Below are 24,360 nucleotides of genomic sequence, written 5' to 3' on the forward strand. Positions count from 1 at the left end.
GGTATAATTCAAAGTTTGCAGAACAAAGAAGGTTAAGGGAAGATTTGATAATCATGACATTTGACAGAGTAAATAAGGAGAAACCGTTTCCAGTGGCAGAAGAGTCGGTAACCGGAGGACACGGATTTAAGGCGATCGGCAAAAGAACCAGAGGCGACACAAGGAAACTTTTTTTTAAACGCAGCGAGTTGTGATGATCTGGAATGCGCTGCCTGAAAGGGCAGTGGAAGCAGATTCAATAATAACTCTCAAAAGTTAAATACCTGAAGGGGAAACATTTGCAGGGCTATGGGGAAAGAGCAGGGGAGTGGAACTAATTGGATAGCTCTTTCAAAGAGCAGATAGAGGCACAATGTGCCGAATGGTCATCTCCTGTGGTGAGCCAAGGCTGACACGCAAAGACCCGGTGCCCTGAAGTGGGGAAAAGGAATGGGCAAAAAAGTTTGTTGACAGAACAGCCTAGAAATTTCAGAATTTGTTAGACTGTTTTGGTTCCCAGTCCATCAACCCCTCAAAGTTTAAAATTCTCATCCTTGTGTTCCGATCCCTCCATAGCCTCACCCCTCCCTACAACCATCCGAGATCTCTGTGCTGCTCCACTTCCTTTGTACCACCATTGGCGGCCGTGCCTTCAGCTGTCTAGGCCTTAAGCTCTGGAATTCCCTCCCTAAACCTCTACTCCTTTAAACCCCACCTCTTCGATCAAGCTTTTGGTCACTTGTCTTAACGTCTCTGTTTTTGGCTCGGTATCAGTTTTTGTCTGATTAGATTTGTGAAGCACCTTGGGACGTTTTACGATGTTAAAAATGTACAATTATACGTGCAAGCCGATGAAGTCAGTCCTGTAGTGGGAAAATTCTTTAAACAAAAGACAATGATTCACTAGGCCGGCCTGCAACCCACTTTAATGCAGATCAATATTTTACAGGAATCTTATTGCTGTATACTAGCACCTGGAATGAATTTAGATTGGAGCATAACTTCAAGGAGTTGGAGTATGTCTTAGAGGAATTTAAGAGCACTCCCAATTCACTCCAGGTTCAAGCGAAGTTGGTGCAGTGGAGTTGTTTCAATAATGGAGACAAGTCTTTATTATAGCGTTTGAATGTAAAATTCACGCTAAGACAGGATGTCACAGGAGGTAGTACGTGTTGTGGACGAGCCAGCTCCTCAAGTGTTTATAGACTGTAGGTGTTGCTGTGAGTACAACATTCCCATTCTACCAGTTCACTGCTGTGGAACCAAAGGCTAATCTCCTTCTTGGCCACTTCAACTGAGTCGCTGGCATGGATGGCATTTCTGTGAGGAAAGAAAGCAAAAAGTCAAATTATAAAGGGACACAGTAACAGTGAGGCTCGGGTCCTACACGGGCTGATGGTGTAGAAAGGTTAAGGGCAAATTGGAACAATATTTGAGGGAGTGGCTTTGGGATCACCTAGATAGACGTGAGTCTTTTCTGGTCTGTACCGTGCCGTGTTCTCACCAACAGTGTGGGTCATAGGGAGATCTGGTGTTGAGAATGGTTGATTCAAGAGAGAAGACTAAGGTACCACTATTAGAGTCCCAGGGACGGGGAGGGGTGTCTCCACTCATCTGCCATAGCTTCAGCAGCAGAAGAACGAGAGAACCCCAGAAGCAGTCTTAGTGACGGACAGGATTATGGAGTCGCGGCTCGGCTCTGAGTCAAAAGAGGACGTCATGTTTGCGAACAGTCTGAGTCAGCCTCGGAGTGGCAGGGGAGGGGACGGTATGTCTGCAGCCCGTGTGGATGCATTTCCTCTGTTCAGTCATTTTAAACAAACACCAACACGTGAATCTTAACAATTCACTGCACACAGCGACCAGAGGAATACTGAACCCGCGTGTCCAACTTGCTGCACTTTCCCCACAGGAGGGACTTCAGTTACATGGATGGACTGGAGAAGCTGGGGTTGTTCTCCTGAGAGCAGAGAAGGGTGAGAGGAGATTTGATAGAAGTGTTCAAAATCATGAAGGGTTTAGATAAAGTAAATAAAGAGAAACTGTTCCCATTGGCGGATGGGTCAAGAACCAGAGGACACAGATTTAAGGTGACATGAGGAAAAACTTTTACACAGTGGTTATGATCTGGAATGCGCTGCCTGAAAGGGTGGTGGAAGCAGATTTAATCGTGGCTTTCAAAAAGGAATCGGACAAATACTTGAAGGGAAAAAATTTGCAGGGCTACAGGGAAAGAGCAGGGGAATGGGACCAACTGGATTGCTCTTACAAGGAGCAGGCATGGGCTTGATGGGCCAAATAGCCTCCTCCTGTGCTGTAGCCATTCTATGACAGGAGACTCCAGGTGGGTGGGTGGGGCCCTGGTGATTTGGGCCCTGTCCACGGATACAGAGACTCTACTGATGCCCGAGCCGAGATCAAACCCCTGCTTTGGTCCCGAGCCAGGTCCCCAGTACAGGTGATGCAGGAGAGGGTTCTATTAGTGAGGTGTTTTCCCTCCTGTACTACCTGCTTATGTGAACACACAAGTCTCCTCGCACGGTTCCTGGATGAGCCTTCGCAGGGCTGGTATCACCCACCATAGTGCGAGACATCTTCACTACTTCATAACCTTCCCAAACCTGCAAAACAAGAGGCTGCATTCAACAGGAGGCGATAGAGCAGGAGGAACAAACGGATTAAGAGAAAGGTTTAAAATCAGCTGTGCAACTGGGCAAGCAAATGGCAAATGATGTTTAACACTTGTACCAAAATTGGGAGCGTTGTCCCACAGACTAGTCAAGCAACAGCCTGACATAGGTATGAATCTGTGAGTATGGCTGTCAGCCAACGTCCCAGACTCTTCCATCACCATCCCTGGGTATGTCTGTCCCACCGACAGGACACGCTGGCCAGAGATGGCAGTACAGTGATAAGAGTCAGGAAGGAGTGGCCCTGGGAGTCCTCAACATTGACTCTGGACCCCATGAAATCTCATGGCATCAGGTCAAACATGGGCAAGGAAACCTGCTGATTACCACCGACTGCCCTCCCTCAGCTGATGAATCAGTCCTCCTCCACGTTGAGCACCACTTGAAGGAAGCACTAAGGGTAGCAAGGGCACAGAATGTACTCTGGGTGGGGGACTTCAATGGCCATCACCAAGAGTGGCTCAGTAGCACCAGTACTGACCGAGCTGGCAGAGTCCTGAAGGATATAACTGCCAGACTGGGCCTGCGGCAGGTGGTGAGCGAACCAACAAGAGGGAAAAATCTACTTGACCTCGTCCTCACCAATCTACCTATCGCAAATGCATCTGTCCATGACAGTATTGGTAGGAGTGACCACCGCACAGTTCTCGTGGAGACGAAGTCCCATCTTCGCACTGAGGACACCATCCAACGTGTTGTGTGGCACTACCACCGTGCTAAATGGGTTAGATTCAGAGCAGATCTAGCAGCTCAAAACTGGGCATCCATGAGGCGCTGTGGGCCATCAGCAGCAGCAGAATTGTATTCCAGCACAATCTGTAACCTCATGGCCCAGCATATTCCTCACTCTACCATTACCAACAAGCCAGGGGATCAACCCTGGTTCAATGAGAAGTGTAGAAGAGCATGCCAGGAGCAGCACCAGGCGTACCTAAAAATGAGACGCCAACTTGGTGAAGCTACAATACAGGACTACATGCATGCTAAACACAGAAGCAACATGCTATAGACAGAGCTAAGCGATTCCACAACCAACAGATCAGATCAAAGCTCTGCAGTCCTGCCACATCCAGTCGTGAATGGTGGTGGACAATTAAACAACTAACGGGAGGAGGAGGCTCTGTAAACATCCCCATCCTCAATGATGGCGGAGTCCAGCACGTGAGTGCAAAAGACAAGGCTGAAGCGTTTGCAACCATCTTCAGCCAGAAGTGTCGAGTGGATGATCCATCTCAGCCTCCTCCCGATATCCCCACCATCACAGAAGCCAGTCTTCAGCCAATTCGATTCACTCCACGTGATATCAAGAAACGGCTGAGCGCACTGGATACAGCAAAGGCTATGGGCCACAACAACATCCCGGCTGTAGTGCTGAAGACTTGTGCTCCAGAACTGGCTGCGCCTCTAGCCAAGCTGTTCCAATACAGCTACAACACTGGCATCTACCCGACAATGTGGAAAATTGCCCAGGTATGTCCTGTCCACAAACAGCAGGACAAATCCAATCTGGCCAATTACCGCCCCATCAGTCTACTCTCAATTATCAGCAAAGTGATGGAAGGTGTCGTTGACAGTGCTATCAAGCGGCACTTACTCACCAATAACCTGCTCACCGATGCTCAGTTTGGGTTCCACCAGGACCACTCTGCTCCAGACCTCATTACAGCCTTGGTCCAAACATGGACAAAAGAGCTGAATTCCAGAGGTGACGTGAGAGTGACTGCCCTTGACATCAAGGCAGCATTTGACTGAGTGTGGCACCAAGGAGCCCTAGTAAAATTGAAGTCAATGGGAATCAGGAGGAAATCTCTCCAGTGGCTGGAGTCATACCTAGCACAAAGGAAGATGGTAGTGGTTGATGGAGGCCAATCATCTCAGCCCCAGGACATTGCTGCAGGAGTTCCTCAGGGCAGTGTCCTAGGCCCAACCATCTTCAGCTGCTTCAACAATGACCTTCCCTCCATCATAAGGTCAGAAATGGGGATGATTGCACAGCGTTCAGTTCCATTTGTAACCCCTCAGATAATGAAGCAGTCAGTGCCCGCATGCAGCAAGACCTGGACAACATCCAGGCTTGGGCTGGTAAGTGGCAAGTAACATTTGCGCTAGACAAGTGCTAGGCAATGACCATCTCCAACAAGAGAGAGTCTAACCACCTCCCCATGACATTCAATGGCATTACCATCGCCGAATCCCCCACCATCAACATCCTGGGGGTCACCATTGACCAGAAACTTAACTGGACCAGCCATATAAATACTGTGGCTACAAGAGCAGGTCAGAGGCTGGGTATTCTGTGGCAAGTGGCTCACCTCCTGACTCCCCAAAGCCTTTCCACCATCTACAAGTCAGGAGTGTGATGGAATACTCTCCACTTGCCTGGATGAGTGCAGTTCCAACAACACTCAAGAAGCTCAACACCATCCAGAACAAAGCAGCCCGCTTGATTGGCACCCCATCCACCACCCTAAACATTCACTCCCTTCACCACCGGTGCACTGTGGCTGCAGTGTGTACCATCCCACAGGATGCACTGCAGCAACTCGCCAAGGCTTCTTCAACAGCACCTCCCAAACCCGCGACCTCTACCATCTAGAAGGACAAGAGCAGCGGGCACATGGGAACAACATCACCTGCACGTTCCCCTCCAAGTCACACACCATCCCAACTTGGAAATCTATCGCCGTTCCTTCATTGTCACTGGGTCAAAATCCTGGAACTCCCTAACAGCACTGTGGGAGAACCTTCACCACACGGACTGCAGCGGTTCAAGAAGGCGGCTCACCACCACCTTCTCAAGGGCAATTAGGGATGGGCAATAAATGCCAGCCTCGCCAATGACGCCCACATCCCATGAACAAATTTTTTTTAAAAGTGAACAGAAACGAAGTGTAACACAGATTAGAACAAGGAGACGGAAAAATGGCCTCACCACTTTCACCGTAACGTAGCAAACAATTTAGTGAGAATCCTGGGATATACAGTCAGAGCAGGAGGGTACCGTTTATGGCCACTTGTCCCTGACCTTTTTACTGCTGAGGTTGGGAGGCCAATATTTACCCTGAAGATAACAAATCAAATGAGGTACCGACAGAGTACCTTCTGTACAGAGACTTCCAGCTCCAGGATTCCAGACTGAGATTTTACTCCTTCAATCATTTAAACAAATGCTTCACTGCTGTTGCTGGACGATTGCCTGGTAACTCACCATAGCAACGATGGGTCCTGAGCTCATGTACCGGATCAGTGCTGGATAGAAAGGCTTCTCCTGCAGATCATGGTAATGCTGCGAAAGCATATCACGAGGGGCCTGAAATAAAGATGTCCAGTGGGTTAGTGCTGATCACGACCGGCTCTCCCCCACCCAAACAGCAAGGCTTCATTTACACACAAAGCACAAACAGGTAGAGCAGCAACCAGACTGTACAGTGCAGTCCCTCGAGCACACCTCAAAGAGGAGTAGAGGGGCAGAGAGACTTGGGGGCTCGGGTACACAATGGGAAGACTAGTTGATAAAGCTGTTAAAAAGAAAAGAATATGGGATCCTCATTTTTATAAATGGGCACAGAGCACAAAAGCAAAGAGATAATGCTTTGCCTGCACAAATCGTTGGTTAGGTTGTAGTTATTGTGACCAGTTCTGGGTGCCTTTCTGAGAGCCAGCACAGGTGCAATGGGCCAAATGGCCTCCTCCTGCAATATGTTTGTTTATCAAAATCACAACGGCCAGAAACGCTGCTTGTATCCTCACACGCAAAACACTAACATTCTGTACCTTTCTCCAGTTCTTTTTATGAAAGAAATTACTGGGCAGAACCACGGTGTTTTGTTCAGAAATCTTTAATCCATTAATGAGCACTAAGGTCAGTGCAGCGGTTAACAGCTCACCGGTGTGCACTCGCTGAACACACACACTCTCTGGGGGGGGGGGGGGGGGGGGGAAGAAACACATACTCCTGAACCTTCGCTGACCTTCCACTTTGGTTAAAACCTCAGAAGAAGTCGTTTACAATACCGCCAGCAAAACAATGGTGGAAGGAAGGTTTAAGGGAATATTTAAAAATCCCCAGGGCAATCCTGCCTCAATATTTATTCTCAGGATGTGGGCGTTGCTGGCATTTATTGCCCCTCTCTAGTTGCCCTGAGATGGTGTCTCACTAGGCCACTTGAGGGCAGTTAAGAGTCAGGTTGGTGTGAGACTGGAGTCACATATAGGCCCAGATCGGGTAAGAACAGTAGGTTTCCTTCCCTAAAGTTCTGACGAGAGGTCTTCAACCTGAAACGTTAACTCTGTTTCTTTCTGCACAGACGCTGCCTGACTGGCTGAGCTTCTCCAGCATTTTCTGTTTTTGATTTCAGATTTCCAGCTTCCGCAGTATTTTTGCTTTTAAATATTTTTGAGATAGTTCCTGAAAAGGTTCTGTAAGAACCAGTCAGCTTTCACGGCAGAGGCTGATAGTCATAAGGTGTCAGGTAGGTCTGTGAGCGCTCGGCCGCACGCCCAGACACGGCCGCCAGCGCTCGGCCGCACGCCCAGACACGGCCGCCAGCGCTCGGCCGCACGCCCAGACACGGCCGCCAGCGCTCGGCCGCACGCCCACATGCAGAGATACTTAAATGCTCATTTTGTAAAACAAAACAATTTTGTAAGTAAGACCACTTACTTCCCATCAGATCCAGTGGCAAAAAGGTCAGAGGCACAGAATCTTTAAGTACTGGTGGGAAAGGATATGGGCACAAAGCAGAAGTAAGCAGAGTTAGTCACAGGGCCCAAAGCAGAGTTAGTAACGGGAAAGCAGACTTTGCTCTCCCTCATATGCTGGAGACAGCAGAATATTTGTGGATGTAGAGGCTCATCTTTGATATTATTCTACAGAGAATGCGCAAGGCCGCAGTAGTCAGGGTTACGGGGGAAGTGGAGCTCAATCAGGTTTCAATGGGGCTGCTTGTGAAAAATAACCTGGGTCTGTGATCAGAAAACCAGTGGACCCACCGGCTAAAGTCAATACGATGCTACAGCTGGAGGTTCAGATTAGAGGGGCTTGAAAAAAAAAACCTGCTCAGGGATTTAGACAGAATCACGTTCAAGGTTTGCATTCACCAATAGTGTCAGCCGTAGTTCAGTGGGTGTCACTCTCGCCTTCGAGTCAAGGTGGTGGGTTCAAGTCCCACTCCAGAGACTCAAGCACAGAATCCAGGCCGTCTTTCGGATAAGACATTAAACAGAGGCCCCCATCTGTTTGTTCTGGTGGATGTTAAAGAAGATCCCACAGCACTAAAGCAGAGAATGTCCTGCTGACATTCCTCCCTCTACCAACACCACCTAAAAACAGATTAACTGGCTGTTCATAGGACTTCAAAGTAACTCATAATAAAAGATGCCATATAAATAGAAGCCTTTCATTTGGGCAGAAAATAGAACCTTGGCAGGTTGTGTGTTTGCAAAAGGACTTTGCCTCGTAACGAAGATGGGAGCACTGGGATCTTGCTGTACCTGCACTAGTTTCAGTCCCACGAGCTGGAACCCTCTCTTCTCAAAACGTTGGATTATTTCTCCCACCAGCCGCCTCTGGACTCCATCCGGTTTCACAGCTACAAGTGTCCGCTCACGAATCCCAACAATCCCTGAGGGGGGAGGAGGAGGAGGAGGAGGAGGAAGGACAGATCAAAAGTCGGCCCATTTACATTGGAACGGTTTTACCCAGTGACCCCACACTGACATCCACTTCTCAGGAGGGAACTCTCTCAGCTGTGGGCTGCAGGATAGGTAACCATAACTTTGTTAGTTAAGGGGATCAAGGAATATGGAACCAAGGAGTTAAGATACAGATCAGCCATAATCTAATTGAACGGTGGAACAGGCTCAAGGGGCTGAATGGCCTCCTGTTCCAATATAACTCATGGGCGACACTATCTGCTTGAACAATGGTTTCAAACACACAGATCAACGACCCGCGAGCTGAGCTGCGATGGGAGTTTCCCGCGGCAGTGTGCGATGGGATATCGCTAACAGCACCCAAACAAAGGCGATAAACTCTACAACTTGATACCTGCTCAGCTGCATCATTTTCAAACACGAAATCCCAGGTACAAGCCCACGCTGGAAGTTCACGGATCGATCGGTCGGTATCAAGTGTCCGATGAATCTGCATCCAAAACTCAAACCTGTCTGTTCTCTTAACCCAGCGTTGTCCAATAGAAATCACTGACTAGCCACAGGTGTTGCTATGGTGACACCTTTTTAACCACATGCACTAATTTTAGTAGAAAACACCTTACACACAATAAGCAGCGATAGTGAGGGATCACTTTGGGACCAGTGATCATAATTCCATTAGTTTTAAGATAGCTATGGAGAATGATAGGTCTGGCCCAAAAGTTAAAATTCTAAATTGGGGAATGGCCAATTTTGATGATATTAGACAGGAACTTTCAGAAGTTGATTGGGAGAGTCTGTTGGCAGGCAAAGGGACGTCTGGTAAGTGGGAGGCCTTCAAAAGTGTGTTAACCAGGGTTCAGGGTAAGCACATTCCTTATAAAGTGAAGGGCAAGGCTGGTAGAAGTAGGGAACCTTGGATGACTCGGGGGATTGAGGCCCCAGTCAAAAAGAAGAAGGAGGCATATGACATGCATAGACAGCTGGGATCAAATGGATCCCTTGAAGAGTATAGAGATTGCCAGAGTAGAGTTAAGAGAGAAATCAGGAGGGCAAAAAGGGGACATGAGATTGCTTTGGCAGATCAGGCAAAGGAGAATCCAAAGAGCTTCTACAAATACATAAAGGGCAAAAGAGTAAGTAGGGAGAGAGTAGGGCCTCTTAAGGATCAACAAGGTCATCTATGTGCGGAACCACAAGAGATGGGCGAGATCCTAAATGAATATTTCACATCGGTATTTACGGTTGAGAAAGGCATGGATGTTAGGGAACTTGGGGAAATAAATAGTGATGTCTTGGAGTGTACATATTACAGAGAGGGAGGTGCTGGAAGTCTTAACGCGCATCAAGGTAGATAAATCTCCGGGACCTGATGAAATGTATCCCAGGACGTTATGGGAGGTTAGGGAGGAAATTGCGGGTCCCCTAGCAGAGATATTTGAATCATCGACAGCTACAGGTGAGGTGCCTGAAGATTGGAGGGTAGCAAATGTTGTGCCTTTGTTTAAGAAGGGCGGCAGGGAAAAGCCTGGGAACTACAGACCGGTGAGCCTGACATCTGTAGTGGGTAAGTTGTTAGAGGGTATTCTGAGAGACAGGATCTACGGGCATTTGGAGAGGCAGGGACTGATTAGGAACAGTCATCATGGTTTTGAGAGAGGAAAATCATGTCTCACGAATTTGATCATGAGTTTTTTGAAGGGGTAACCAAGAAGATAGATGAGGGCTGTGCAGTAGACGTGGTCTACATGGACTTTAGCAAAGCCTTTGACAAGGTACCGCATGGTAGGTTGTTACATAAGGTTAAATCTCACGGGATCCAAGGTGAGGTAGCCAATTGGATACAAAATTGGATTGACGACAGAAGACAGAGGGTGGTTATAGAGGGTTGTTTTTCAAACTGGAGGCCTGTGTCCAGCGGTGTGCCTCAGGGATCGGTGCTGGGTCCGCTGTTATTTGTTATTTATATTAATGATTTGGATGAGAATTTAGGAGGCATGGTTAGTAAGTTTGCAGATGACACCAAGATTGGTGGCATTGTGGACAGTGAAGAAGGTTATCTAGGATTGCAACGGGATCTTGATAAATTGGGCCAGTGGGCCGATGAATGGCAGATGGAGTTTAATTTAGATAAATGTGAGGTGATGCATTTTGGTAGATCGTATCGGGCCAGGACCTACTCCGTTAATGGTAGGGCGTTGGGGAGAGTTATAGAACAAAGAGATCTAGGAGTACAGGTTCATAGCTCCTTGAAAGTGGAGTCACAGGTGGATAGGGTGGTGAAGAAGGCATTCGGCATGCTTGGTTTCATTGGTCAGAACATTGAATACAGGAGTTGGGATGTCTTGTTGAAGTTGTACAAGACATTAGTAAGGCCACACTTGGAATACTGTGTACAGTTCTGGTCACCCTATTATAGAAAGGATATTATTAAACTAGAAAGAGTGCAGAAAAGATTTACTAGGATGCTACCGGGACTTGATGGTTTGACTTATAGGGAGAGGTTGGATAGACTGAGACTTTTTCCCCTGGAGAGTAGGAGGTTAAGGGGTGATCTTATAGAAGTCTATAAAATAATGAGGGGCATAGATAAGGTAGATAGTCAAAATCTTTTCCCAAAGGTAGGGGAGTCTATAACGAGGGGGCATAGATTTAAGGTGAGAGGGGAGAGATACAAAAGGGTCCAGAGGGGCAATTTTTTCACTCAAAGGGTGGTGAGTGTCTGGAACGAGCTGCCAGAGGCAGTAGTAGAGGCGGGTACAATTTTGTCTTTTAAAAAGCATTTGGACAGTTACATGGGTAAGATGGGTATAGAGGGATATGGGCCAAGTGCAGGCAATTGGGACTAGCTTAGTGGTATAAACTGGGCGACATGGACATGTTGGGCCGAAGGGCCTGTTTCCATGTTGTAAACTTCTATGATTCTATTCTAAGGTAAATGTGCTTCACACGGGGATATTCACTTAACAAACATCTGCCACCACTCAATAACCAAGGAAGTAAAGCAGCCACAACGATCAAAAAAACACTCAAACTCACTCCTTTTCAGCTCATCGTTTTACCAACAAACGCACAGAAAGGTTAAAGTTCCCACGCATACACCATGAGAATGTAGAGGTCATGTGACTAACAGTACTAATCAGAAACGCTAATTCACCACATGTAACTAGTGGTTAACGTATCAGACACACCGCACTAACAGACACTGACTAACCTGCTGTTTATATTTAATTTATTGCCATCGTGGTTCGACGACCAATTCCATTCCAAGGACCAAACCAAATCAAATCAGGGAAGGATCTACAAGTCAACAAGTTGAGCTGGGGCACACTCAGCAGCTTTTACCCACAAAATCATCGGGGGTTCCAAACACCCTTAGTTCGGGAGCAGGGTCACTGAGCTTCAGCAGGGACTGCTGTATATTCGACTGGAGGCCGGTCATGGGCTCTCATGGGTCCAACTGGACTCCCAGTTCCACGAGCACGAGATGTAGACCATTGTGCCCTTGGTTAGGAGACAAGGTGGGACCACACATTTCTACCTCCAGAACATTGCTCATCCACCTCTCCCCACTCCAGTCCACCAGCTCGAGGATCCATTAACGAGGACTGGAGGACTGCTAACTTTGTTTAAAAAGGGAGAAAGGGATAGACTGAGTAATTACAGGCCGGTCAGTCTAACCTCGGTGGTGGGCAGGGGGGAAAATTATCAAATTAATTCTGAGGGACAGACTAATCAAGGACAGTCAGCATGGATTTATTAAGGGAAGGTCGTGTCTGACTAACTTGATTGAATTTTTTGAGGCGGTAACAAGGAGGGTCGATGAGGGTAACGCATTTGATGTAGTCTACATGGATTTTAGCAAGTCTTTTGACAAGGTTCCACATGACAGACTGGTCAAAAAAGTAAAAGCCCATGGGATCCAAGGGAAAGTGGCAAATTGGATCCAAAATCAGCTCAATGGCAGGAAACAAAGGGTAATAGTTGACGGGTGTTTTTGCGACTGGAAGGCTGTTTCCAGTGGGGTCCCACAAGGCTCAGTACTAGGTCCCTTGCTTTTTGTGGTATATATTAATGATTTGGACTTGAATGTGAGAGGCTTGATCAAGAAGTTTGCAGATGATATAAAAATTGGCCGTGTGGTTGATAGTGAGGAGGAAAGCTGTAGACTGCAGGAAGATATCAATGGACTGGTCAGGTGGGCAGAAAAGTGGCAAATGGAATTCAATCTGGAGAAGTGTGAGGTAATGCATTTGGGGAGGGCAAACAAGGCAAGGAAGTACACAATAAATGGGAGGATACTGAGAGATGTAGAGGAACAAAGGGATCTTGGAGTGCATGTCCACAGATCCCTGAAGGTAGCAGGACAGGTCGATAAGGTGGTTAAAAAGACATACAGGATACTTTCCTTTATTAGCCGAAGCATAGAATATAAGAGCAGGGAGGTTATGTTAGAACTGTATAAAACACTAGTTAGGTCACAGCTTGAGTACTGAGTACAGTTCTGGTCACCACATTACAGGAAAGATGTGATTGCATTAGAGAGGGTACAGAGGAGATTTACGAGGATGTTGCCAGGGCTGAAGAATTTTGGCTATGAGAAAAGATTGGATCGGCTGGAGTTGTTTTCTTTGGAACAAAGGAGGCTGAGGGGAGATTTAATGAGGTGTACAAAATTATAAAAATGGGACTAGATGGAGTGGATAGGGAGGAGCAATTTCCCTTCACAGAGGGGTCAATAACCAGGGGACACAGAGATAAAGTAACTGATGGAAGGATTAGAGGGGAGCAGAGGAGAAATGTTTTCACCCAGAGGGTGGTGGGGGTCTGGAACTCACTGCCTGAAAGGGTGGTAGAGGCAGAAACCCTCAACTCATTTAAAAAGTACCAGGATGTGCACCTGAAGTGCTGTAACCTGCAGGGCTACGGACCAAGAGCTGGAAAGTGGGATTAACTGAATAGCTCTTTTTCAGCCGGCACGGACACAATGGGCCGAATGGCCTCCTTCTGTGCCGTAACTTTCTACGATTCCATGAACACTCGCTGCCCACCCCATCTGAAAGTGGAGTTGAGGTAAAAATCAGATCAGCCATGATCTCATTAAATGGCGGAGCAGGCTCGAGGGACCGAATGGCCTGCTCCTATCTCTTATGGTCCATCTCCACCCATCACAAACTGGGCAGATCCAGACTCTGCCTCTTGCTCGATCACCGACCCCCCACCTTCCCGAATACCCTATGTCTCAGCAAATCACCTTCAACTCCCTCGATCGCCTCGCTCCGGCCTGTGACCCCTCCCGACACAGGACATATAAATGGAACAATAATCACCCAGGTGGCCTTTAGGCAGTGGTTTCCCAAACAGCCATATCTACATTTGTCTCTATTTATAAATCAGTCACAAGGCACAAAGAAAGTGCTTGGCAAACATGGCAATCAATTTATGCAGAGCTATAACAGTTATTGTTACCTCATGTCCCTGTTATGAAATGTGGATTGCTTATACTGAAGGGCAGTTGTTTATTTAAAAAGATCAGATGGTTTGTTCCTGATGAAGTGAGCTTTGATTTTAGTGCAGATTGAGCAGCTGATTTAAATTGCAAAAGGCAGCATTTTTAAAAATTCATTCTCAGACGTGGGTGTTGCTGGCGAGGTCGGCATTTATTGCCCATCCCTAGTTGCCCTCGAGAAGGTGATGGGCCTTCACCTTGACCCGCTGCAGTCCGTGTGGTGAAGGTTCTCCCACAGTGCTGTTAGGAAGGGAGTTCCAGGATTTTGACCCAGTGACTGTGAAGGAACGGCGATATATTTCCAAGTCGGGATGGTGTGTGACTTGGAGGGGAACGTGCAGGTGGTGTTGTTCCCGTGTGCCTGCTGCCCTTGTCCTTCTATGTGGTAGAGGTCACAGGTTTGGGAGGTGCTGTCGAAGAAATCTTGGCAAATTGCTACAAACTGCAAAAGGTGTCTGAAAGAGAGGTTTGCTGTGTTGATATTTGTAGCGGATAGACTGTCTGGAAGTTGGGGTGTGGGAGCTGCAGACAGAAATGAGTGTGAATTTGATGGAGTTGAACATTATTCAGATGCTGGTGTTTGTTACATTGATGAATGTAAAAAAAAAATTAATGAACCTGAAAGGAATTAAGTGGATAAAACATGAACTTGCTGCAGCCCGTTCTCAGATCAGATGAGGTGATAGATTCCACAATCTGAGCATCACCTTCATTCCAACCAACAGGCCCACACAAATAAACACAGAAAATGCTGGAAATACACAGCAGGTTGTCTTCAGCAAATCAAGGCAGCAATGTAACAATTTTGGGTTGAGAGTGTAGGGATATTGTGTAGTACGCGATACTATAATAGTTATTCAGTAACTGTATCAACACTGCACTAAGTTTAATATCAGACCTAGAGATTAAGTTATCGATGTGATAATTCAGTGGTTTAGATCCCTTCTGGAGTATCAGTTGCACACTGGATGTGTTAACCAGACGCACTCACACTCTGCTAAGTCAAGGTGTTATTTTGAACAGGTGTTGCAGCTTCAGTGAAACATCATCGCTCCTGGTTACGGACTCCTGGTCCCCCACAGCCCCCACCACTCGATAACCAGTCCACTACACAAGACCACGCTCCAAACAGTATTTAACTCAAGTGTATCTGGCTCTACCCCATTTTCTCTAGAGGATAACCAAGAACACTCCAGGACATGTCTGCAGGACACAGACACTGCTACCTAGAAATTAAACTGTACAGTATGTGGCCACAAGACTGAAGTATTTTAAAATAAAGTGCAGTTAGAGGAATAGCTACAGAGTGACAGACTGAGCTTCCTGAAGCATCTGATGACCTGACTCTATATAAAACAGTCCATGCACTCTGAAGAAATAATTTGTTACAACACTGGAGGCTCATTTCTATGAAGCAGTAATGCAATTAAATATAATTGAAGCAGATTTAGTTAGATTCATTTTAATTGAAGTAAAATTGTAAATGAAATTGTAAGTCTGTTTTTAGACACAAGAGGATATGTTGACAATTCTGTAACTTAGACGAGTGCAAACTAGCAGGGCTGAGCCTGTCCACGAGTTTCAAACAAATCACTATGGTCACATTCACGAGGCTGTTAGAACTTGTGGGTGGATCACACACACACACGACAGTTTCTTCTCTTTATAATCACACACACACACACTCACGGGCTGCTCTGTAACCAGACAGGACAGGGCTGGGTTCCCTTTCAACTACACCCCATTACCTCAACTGGAAGTCCCTTTTAGCCAGTCACCAATATCAAGAGATCTGAGTCTCAGGTCTGGATCCTATTTATAGTGAAATCACCGTAGGATTCTTTGTAATCCAAAGCCAAATGACAAGGAATAACTTTCTTCAGGTTTAATAGACCCAGACTCAGCCGCAGCCTCAGCAAACAGTACTTCACTTTCAGTCTCCGGGCTCAGGCTGGTCGTCAAACTGAAACACCAGAGACTGATCGGGAACAGACACAAACTGACCCAAAACATGGAAACCGAACATGGGAACAGGAGGAGGCCATTTAGCCTCTTGAGCCTGTTCCACCATTCAATGAGATCATGGCTGATCTGTGATCTAGTTCCATATACCTGCCTTTGGCCCATATCCCTTAATACCTTTGGTTGCCAAAAAGCTATCTATCTCACATTTAACATTAACAATTGAGCTAGCATCAACTGCCATTTGCAGAAGAGAGTTCCAAACTTCTCCCACCCTTTGTGTGTAGAAATGTTTCTGAACTTCATTCCTGAAAGGTCTGGCTCTAATTTTTAGATTGTGCCCCCACTCCTAGAATCCCCAACCAGCGGAAATAGTTTCTCTCTATCCACCCTATCTGTTCCCCTTAATATCTTATAAACTTCGATCAGATCACCCCTTAACCTTCTAAACATTAGAGAATACAACCCCAATTTGTATAATCTCTCCTCGTAACTTAACCCTTGAAGTCCGGGTATCATTCTAGTAAACCTACGCTGCACTCCCTCCAAGGCCAATATGTCCTTCCAAAGGTGCGGTGCCCAGAACTGCTCACAGTACTCCAGGTGCGGTCTAACCAGGGTTTTGTTTCGCTGCAGCATAACTTCTGCCCCCTTGTACTCCAGTCCTCTAGATATAAAGGCCAGCATTCCATTAGCCTTATTGATTATTTTCTGCACCTGTTCATGACACTTCGATGATCTATGTACCTGAACCCCTAAGTCTGCAGATAAATGTAAGGAATCTTAGACCAGGTTATAGTCCAACAGTTTTATTTGAAAATCACAAGCTTTCGGAGGCTTCCTCCTTCGCCAGGTGTTGTAAGATTCTTTACATTTGTCCCCCTCAGTCCATCACCGGCATCTCCACATCATCCAGATAGAGAAACATCTGGAAAAGATTCCAATATAACATCACAAACTATCACATCACCAGCGCGCGATTCCCACACAGCTGGGCAAGTTAACTAACTAAATAACCAACTAACTAAATAACCAACTAACTAAATAACCAACTAACTAACTACCATTTATTTAGCACCATTAACTTTGCAAAAAGCGGTGATCGGGCCGCGAGTTTCTTTGTGTTTCCGAGTTCCGAGGCGGAAAGTTCGACCCGAGCCCCGGCCCCAGGCCCCCGGCCCCCGGCCCATCACCTACCCGAGCAGCGGAAGCGGAGCCCGGCGGCGGTCCACGCCGACCAGCGGATCTCTGGAGATGGGACGAAACCGCTGACGGTCCCGACCCTCAGCAACCCAACCAGTCGTTGCAGCATCGTCCTCGGCCCGGCCCCCAATGCACCGCCACCCCCGGCCCGGACCCGGGCCTATCAACCCTCGGCCGGACAGGGCGGGACCGAGTCAACCGGCGGCCCCGCCCCCGGCTCCACCCCCAACCCTAGGCTCCGCCCCCCCCCGCTCCAGGCTCCACCCCCCAGCTCCAGGCTCCACCTCCACCCACCGGCTCCAGGCTCCACCCACTGGCTCCAGGCTCCACCCACTGGCTCCAGGCTCCGCCCCCCCACTCCAGGCTCCACCCCCCGCTCCAGGCTCCACCCCCAACCCTAGGCTCCACCCCCCCCAGCTCCACCCCCTCCCCAGCTCCAGGCTCCACACACCCCCCCCCAGCTCCAGGCTCCACACCCCCCCCCCCCCCCCCAGCTCCAGGCTCCACACCCCCCCCCCCCCCCCAGCTCCAGGCTCCACACCCCCCCCCCCCCCCCCCAGCTCCAGGCTCCACCCACCGGCTCCAGGCTCCACCCCCCAGCTCCAGGCTCCACCCACTGGCTCCAGGCTCCGCCCCCAACCCCCGGCTCCACCCCCTGGCTCCAGGCTCCACCCACCGGCTCCAGGCTCCGCCCCCAAGCCCAGCTCCACCCCCAGCTCCAGGCTCCACCCACCAGCTCAAGGCTCCGCCCACCAGCTCAAGGCTCCGCCCCCCAACCCCCATCTCCACCCCCCAAGCTCCAGGCTCCACCCACTGGCTCCAGGCTCCACCCCCAACTCCGCCCCCAGCTCCAGGCTCCACCCACCGGCTCCAGGCTCCACCCCCGGCTCCACGCCCCCCCCCTCTCCGGGCTCCACGCCCCCCCCCCCCTCTCCGGGCTCCACGCCCCCCCCCCCCCTCTCCGGGCTCCACCTCCCCAGCTCCACCCTCCTGCCCCTCCGGGCTCCGCCCCCCAGCTCCAGGCTCCACCCCCAGGTTCCAGGCTCCACCCACGCTTACTGCCCGCTTGGCTCTGCCAGTAGCACTCGGTCCCCCGCAACCAACCAATCCCAAATTGCCCTCCCCACCACCCAATCCTGAACCGATCCCATTGCCCCACTCCCTGCCCCCTGGCCCTTTATATTTATCTAACTAGTAGCCTAACTAGTGTTTTATACAATTCTAGCATAACCTCCCTGCTCTTATATTCTATGCTTTGGCTAATAAAGGAAAGTATCCCATGTGCCTTTTTAACCACCTTATCTACCTGTCCTGCTCCCTTCAGGGATCTGTGGACATGCACTCCAAGGTCCCTCTGTACCTCTCAGTATCCTCCCATTTATTGTGTATTCCCTTGCCTTGTTTGCCCTCCCCAAATGCATTACCTCACACTTCTCTGGATTGAATTACATTTTCCACTTTTCTGCCCATCTGACCAGTCCATTGATATCTTCCTGCAGTCCACAGCTTTCCTCCTCACTATCAACCACACGGCCAATTTTTGTATCATCTGCAAAATTCTTAATCATGCCCCCTACATTTAAGTCTAAATCATTAATGTGTACCACAAAAAGCAAGGGACCTGGTACTGAGCCCCGCGGAAGACCACTAGAAACAGCCTTCCAGTCACAAAATCACCCATCGATCATTACCCTTTGCTTCCTGCCACTGACCCAATTTTGGATCCAATTTGCCACTTTTCCTTGGATTCCATGGGCTTTTACTTTTTTGACCACTCTGCCATGTGGGACCTTGTCAAAAGCCTTGCTAAAATCCATGTAGACTACATCAAATGTACTACCCTCATCGACCCTCTTTGTTACCCCCTCAAAAAATTCAATCAAGTTAGTCAGACACAACTTTCCCTTAACAAATCTATGCTGACTGTCCTTGATTAATCTGTGCCTTTCTAAATGACAATTAATCCTGTCCCTCAGAATTGTTTCCAATAATTTGTCCACCACCGAGGTTAGACTGACTGGCCCATAATTACTTGGTCTATCCCTCACTCCCTTTTTAAACAACTGTACAACGTTAGCAGTCCTCCAATCCTCCAGCACAACGCCTGTAGCCAGGGAGGATTGGAAAATGATGGTCAGAGTCTCCACTATTCCTCCCTTGCTTCTCTTAACAGCCTGGGACACATTTCATCTGGAGTGGCGATTTATCTACTTTCAAAGATGCTAAACACCTTAATACTTCCTCTCACACTATGTTTATCCCATCCAATATTTCACACTTCTCCTTAACTACAATCTCTGCATCGTCCCCCTCTTTTGTGAAGATAGACCGCAAAGTATTCATTAAGAACCGTACCCACATCTTCCGCCTCCACACATAAGTTACTTTTTTGGTCTCTAATTGGCCCTACTCTTTCCTCTTGCTCTTTACGTATTTATAAAACATTTTTGGGTTTTCCTTAATTTTACTTTCCAGCTGGGCAGATGAGCAAGTTTACACTTTAGCAATGATTTCCCTGATTGCAGTGTGTAATGGCCTTTAATTCAAAGCTGTCATATTGCCCACTCATCACTAGGAGCAAGTTCACCATTTTAGTGTTTTACTGCACATATACAAACACGGGAACTTGCTCCTTCAATTTACCTCTAAAAATTGGCAGCGCCGTTAAGCTCTTCCGTTACTTCGGGACCGAGTTCTACCCCATTACTTAATGCCAAATAACCATCTATATTATATCATATAGAATCATAGAATCATAGAAGTTACAACATGGAAACAGGCCCTTCGGCCCAACATGTCCATGTCGCCCAGTTTATACCACTAAGCTAGTCCCAATTGCCTGCACTTGGCCCATATCCCTCGATACCCATCTTCCCCATGTAACTGTCCAAATGCTTTTTAAAAGACAAAATTGTACCCGCCTCTACTACTGCCTCTGGCAGCTCGTTCCAGACACTCACCACCCTTTGAGTGAAAAAATTGCCCCTCTGGATCCTTTTGTATCTCTCCCCTCTCACCTTAAATCTGTGCCCCCTCGTTATAGACTCCCCTACCTTTGGGAAAAGATTTTGACTATCGACCTTATCTATGCCCCTCATTATTTTATAGACTTCTATAAGATCACCCCTTAACCTCCTACTCTCCAGGGAATAAAGTCCCAGTCTGTCTAACCTCTCCCTGTAAGTCAAACCATCAAGTCCCGGTAGCATCCTAGTAAATCTTTTCTGCACTCTTTCTAGTTTAATAATATCCTTTCTATAATAGGGTGACCAGAACTGTACACAGTACTCCAAGTGTGGCCTCACCAATGCCCTGTACAACTTCAACAAGACATCCCAACTCCTGCATTCAATGTTCTGACCAATGAAACCAAGCATGCTGAATGCCTTCTTCACCACCCTATCCACCTGTGACTCCACTTTCAAGGAGCTATAGGAAATATAGATGTAATATATTTGGATTTTCAAAAGGCCTTCAATAAGGTGTCGCATAGTAGATTCATGACTAAGGTCAGAGCAGGGAACAAGTAGCAGAATGGATAGCAAGCTGGCTACAAAACAGAAGACAGTAGGGGTTAAAGGTAGTTACTCAGACTGGCAAAAGGTGGGAAGTGGTGTTCCACAGGGATCGGTGCTGGGACCACATAAATGATTTTGACGCAGGAATCGGAAGTACAATTTCAAAATTTACAGATGACACCAGATTGGGGGTGTAGTTATTACCGAGGAGGACTGCGACAAAATACAGGAAGACATTAATAAACTTGCAGAATGGGCATTTAATTGGCAAATGAATTTCGATATAGAGAAGTGTGAGGTTATTTTGGTAGGAAGAATAAGGAGGCCACATACTGCTTGGATAATAAGAGTCTAATTGGGGTAGAGGGATCTGGGGGTACAGATTCACAAATCACTAAAAGTAGTGACGCAGGTTATTAAGGCCATTAAAAAAAGCAAACCAAGCACTGGGGTTCATTTCTAGAGGGATAGAATTTAAAGCAGAGAAGATATGTTAAACTTGGATAGAAATTTGGTTAGACCACACTTGGAGTACTGTGAACTGTTCTGGTCTCCATATTATAAAATGGATATAGGGGCATTGGAGAAGGTGCAAAAAAGATTTACTAGGATGATACCAGAACTGAGAGGTTATACCTATCAGGAAAGATTGAGCAGGCTGGGGCTCTTTTCTCTAGAAAAGAGAAGACTGAGAGGAGACCTGATAGAAGTCTTTAAGATCATGAAAGGGTTTGATAGCATAGACGTAGAGAAGATGATTCTACTTGCAGGGAAGACCAGGACTAGGGGCCATAAATTTGGCGGGAGTATCTATGACGCGACTCTCCCCGAGGCTGAGTAGGTAGCTCTCGCAGATCAGCCTTCTGGTTGCTGTGGCTGTCTTGTAAGTTCTCGGTCACAGTGAGCCGTGCCTCCTTGTGGTCCCGCTGGAAACATTACATCATTGGCTGAATGGGCTGCTCAAAGAACTCACTGAAGGGTGATCTGCGTAGATCTGCAGAGGTAAGCAATTTCTCTCTTGGCCTGTCCAGGCAAGAGACCAGGTTCTACCTGGAGTTGAACCAAAAGTTGGGGGTAACGACTTGCCCTCAACTGATGTTTGTTTTAGTAAGTCCAGTTACGGTAGGATACGGCTGTAATCGTGCAGCTCTGCAGTTAAATCGCGACCAAACTGGCACTTATTTGGTGAAGTATTCGTCTTACTGTAGCTGTGATCGTCTTGTGTGTTCTTGGTCGCAGCGAGTCATGATCTTGCCAGTCACAATCCATCTGTGGCAGTTATGACTTCTCAAAGAACTCTCAAATGGTGGTCTGATGGAGATCACATTCCCACAGGAGGGGAACCCTCAAACAAAAAGTGAGTCCGCTCAAGGCCGGATGGGATTGGCACCGGGCTAAAAAAACCTCCCCGCCTGAATGGTGGCATCTAACCAAGGTGTAAAATACAGAAGCTGCACCGCTAGGCTGACTCCTGCAGTACTAGCGGCATGAGCCTCCACAAGGTAGATCTAGAAGGAGGAAGGCAACAAGATCTACAAGTGCCCAGCTGAAAACCAAATCATGGAAGACTGGACTGGAACGGACTATAGGTCAATTCTGAAGACCAGGAGACCCCGAAAGTAGTTCTCAGCTGGTGATGTCTAAGAGAACTCCAAAGAATCTCAAGGAAGGCATCCCGAGAGAAAACTGTACACCATTCGATCCCCAGTTCAGCGGGTATGGAAACGACCCCGGGGGTGGGGGGGGGCCCCCTCGAAACAAGAGCCGCTAGCATTGCAACGTGGATGAGCCACGTAAAGACTCGAAACAGACACTCGTTCAAAGGGAAGCTGTCCCACAAGTGTATCTAAAATAGTCACTAATAAATCCAATAGGGAATTCAGGAGAAACTTCTTTACCCAGAGAGTGGTTAGAATGTGGAACTCACTACCACAAGGGGTAGTTGAGGCAAATGGCAAAGAAGAATTTAAGGGGAAGCTAGATAAACACATGAAGGGGAAAGGAACAGAAGGATATGCTGATAGTTTGAGATGAAGTAGGGAGGGAGGAGGCTCGTGTGGAGCATTAACACCGGGCTAGACCAGTTGGGCCGAATGGCCTGTTTCTATGCAGTACATTCTACATAATTCTATGTAAATTGTCTTACATAACAGCCCATTAATTTCTTTGTTTTTTTTGTCACAATTTGTGTTTTCCAGATTCTGACAAAAATTTATTTTTCTGTATTAAGTCTTTGAGCTTTAAGCAGAGTCTGAATTTTGTTGTTTAATTCAGTGGAACGTTACACTGTGAATATCCATTTTCAAAGGTTCGATGTACATTTGGAGAGCTGAGGGAGTGGTGGTATCTTTATTAATTTGCTATCTACCAAGCAGTAAAGTTTATTATATATTGTATGCTGTTCATTTAACTGTTTGATGTTGAAATAAACCATTTGTTGGTTTATAGTCTGAGTCTCACTTAGTGAAAGTGAGATCACATGGTCATTCCAGTAAACCAGAGTACAGTGGCCTGGGGTCTGTCATTTACCCAGTGATCAGGTCAAGGTTCATTCCAGATCATAAGGGATGTGAGGTCAATGGCACTGAACCAAATTGGAAAACCTAGCCTAAAACCCAAAAATATTTGGGGGTTAAAGGGTTAAACTCGAAGACAGGTTGCATAAACTTGGCTTGTATTCCCTTGAGGTATAATCTAATCACGGTGTTTAAAATGATAAAAGGATTTGATGGGGTAGATAGAGAAACTGTTTCCTCCAGCGGCGGAATCCAGAAGGGAGCATAATCTTAAAATTAGAACTAGGCCGTTCAGGGGTGAAATCGGGAAGCACTTCTTCACACAAAGGGTAGTGGAAATCTGGAACTATCTCCCCAAAAGGCTGGAGGGTCAATTGGAGCTTTCAAGACTCAGATCGATAGATTCTTGTGTGAGGGTATCAAGGCGAAGGTGGCAGGGCAGGTTAAGAAGGTGGTTAAAAAAGCACACAGGATCCTGGGCTTTATAAATAGAGGCATAGAGTACAAAAGCAAGGAGGTTATGATGAACCTTTATAAAACACTGTTTCGGCCACAACTGGAATAGTGTGTCCAATTCTGGGCACTGCACTTTAGGAAGGATGTGAAGGCCTTAGAGAGGGTGCAGAAAATATTTACTAGAATGGTTCCAGGGATGAGGGACTTTAGTTACATGGAGAGACTGGAGAAGCTGGGGTTGTTCTCCTTAGAGCAGAGAAGCTCAAGAGGAGATTTGATAGATGTGTTTAGATAAAGTAAATAAAATAAAAACTGTTCCCATTGGCAGAAGGGTCAAGAACCAGAGGACACAGATTTAAGGTGTTTGGCAAAAGAACCAAAGGCGACATGAGGAAAAACTTTTTTACGCAGCGAGTAGTTATGATCTGGAATGTGCTGCCTGAAAGGGTGGTGGAGGCAGATTCAATCGTGGCTTTCAAAAGGGAATTGGATAAATACTTGAAGGGAAAAAATTTGCAGGGCTTCAGGGAAAGAGCAGGGGAATGGGACTAACTGGATTGCTCTTACAAAGAGCCGGCACAGGCTCGACAATCTGAATGGCCTCCTTCTGTGCTTTAACCATTCTATGATGTGGAACAAAGGCATGTAAACGGGGTTGAGGTACAAATCAGCCGTGATCTAATTGAATGGTGGAACAGGCACGATGGGCCGAATGACGGCCTTCTTTGCTGTACGATTCTATAAGCAGCTATCTTGTCCTGAACAATACTCTCCCCATCAACATAATTTGGATTTTTTTGGGGGCGGGGGGGGCAGGGAAATGGGATCACTGAACCAAATTGCCTGTTTCTTGTAAACTTATAGGACTTTGG

General features: G+C 47.2%; 1 protein-coding gene across 2 annotated transcripts; it reads right to left on the reverse strand.

The window, feature by feature from the left end:
• Positions 1-887: 887 nt before the first annotated feature.
• Positions 888-17,204, reverse strand: LOC137340805 (nucleoside diphosphate kinase-like). 2 transcript variants are annotated; one of them, XM_068003597.1, is made up of 5 exons: positions 16,993-17,202; positions 8,163-8,293; positions 5,878-5,979; positions 2,488-2,600; positions 888-1,299 (listed from the first exon to the last, which is right to left on the reverse strand). In XM_068003597.1, the coding sequence occupies exons 1-5, from the start codon at positions 17,105-17,107 to the stop codon at positions 1,179-1,181; spliced, it is 582 nt and encodes a 193-aa protein (XP_067859698.1). In that variant the 5' UTR covers positions 17,108-17,202; the 3' UTR covers positions 888-1,178. The 2 variants fall into 2 exon arrangements, with proteins under 2 accessions (XP_067859698.1, XP_067859699.1); XM_068003598.1 differs by lacking the exon at positions 5,878-5,979 and having other exon boundaries at positions 16,993-17,204.
• Between the last annotated feature and the right edge of the window lie 7,156 nt (positions 17,205-24,360).

The sequence above is a fragment of the Heptranchias perlo genome, chromosome 22, assembly GCF_035084215.1.
Source record: "Heptranchias perlo isolate sHepPer1 chromosome 22, sHepPer1.hap1, whole genome shotgun sequence".
Classification (NCBI taxonomy): Eukaryota; Metazoa; Chordata; class Chondrichthyes; order Hexanchiformes; family Hexanchidae; genus Heptranchias; species Heptranchias perlo.

Coding starts and splice junctions, on each gene's coding strand:
- LOC137340805 (XM_068003597.1), bottom strand. CDS start 17,107: ATGCTGCAACGACTGGTTGGGTTGCTGAGGGTCGGGACCGTCAGCGGT. Junction 5,980..8,162: donor TGGGACTGAAACTAGTGCAG/GTACAGCAAGAT, acceptor TCTTTATTTCAG/GCCCCTCGTGATATGCTTTC. Junction 2,601..5,877: donor CAGGACCCATCGTTGCTATG/GTGAGTTACCAG, acceptor CTTGTTTTGCAG/GTTTGGGAAGGTTATGAAGT.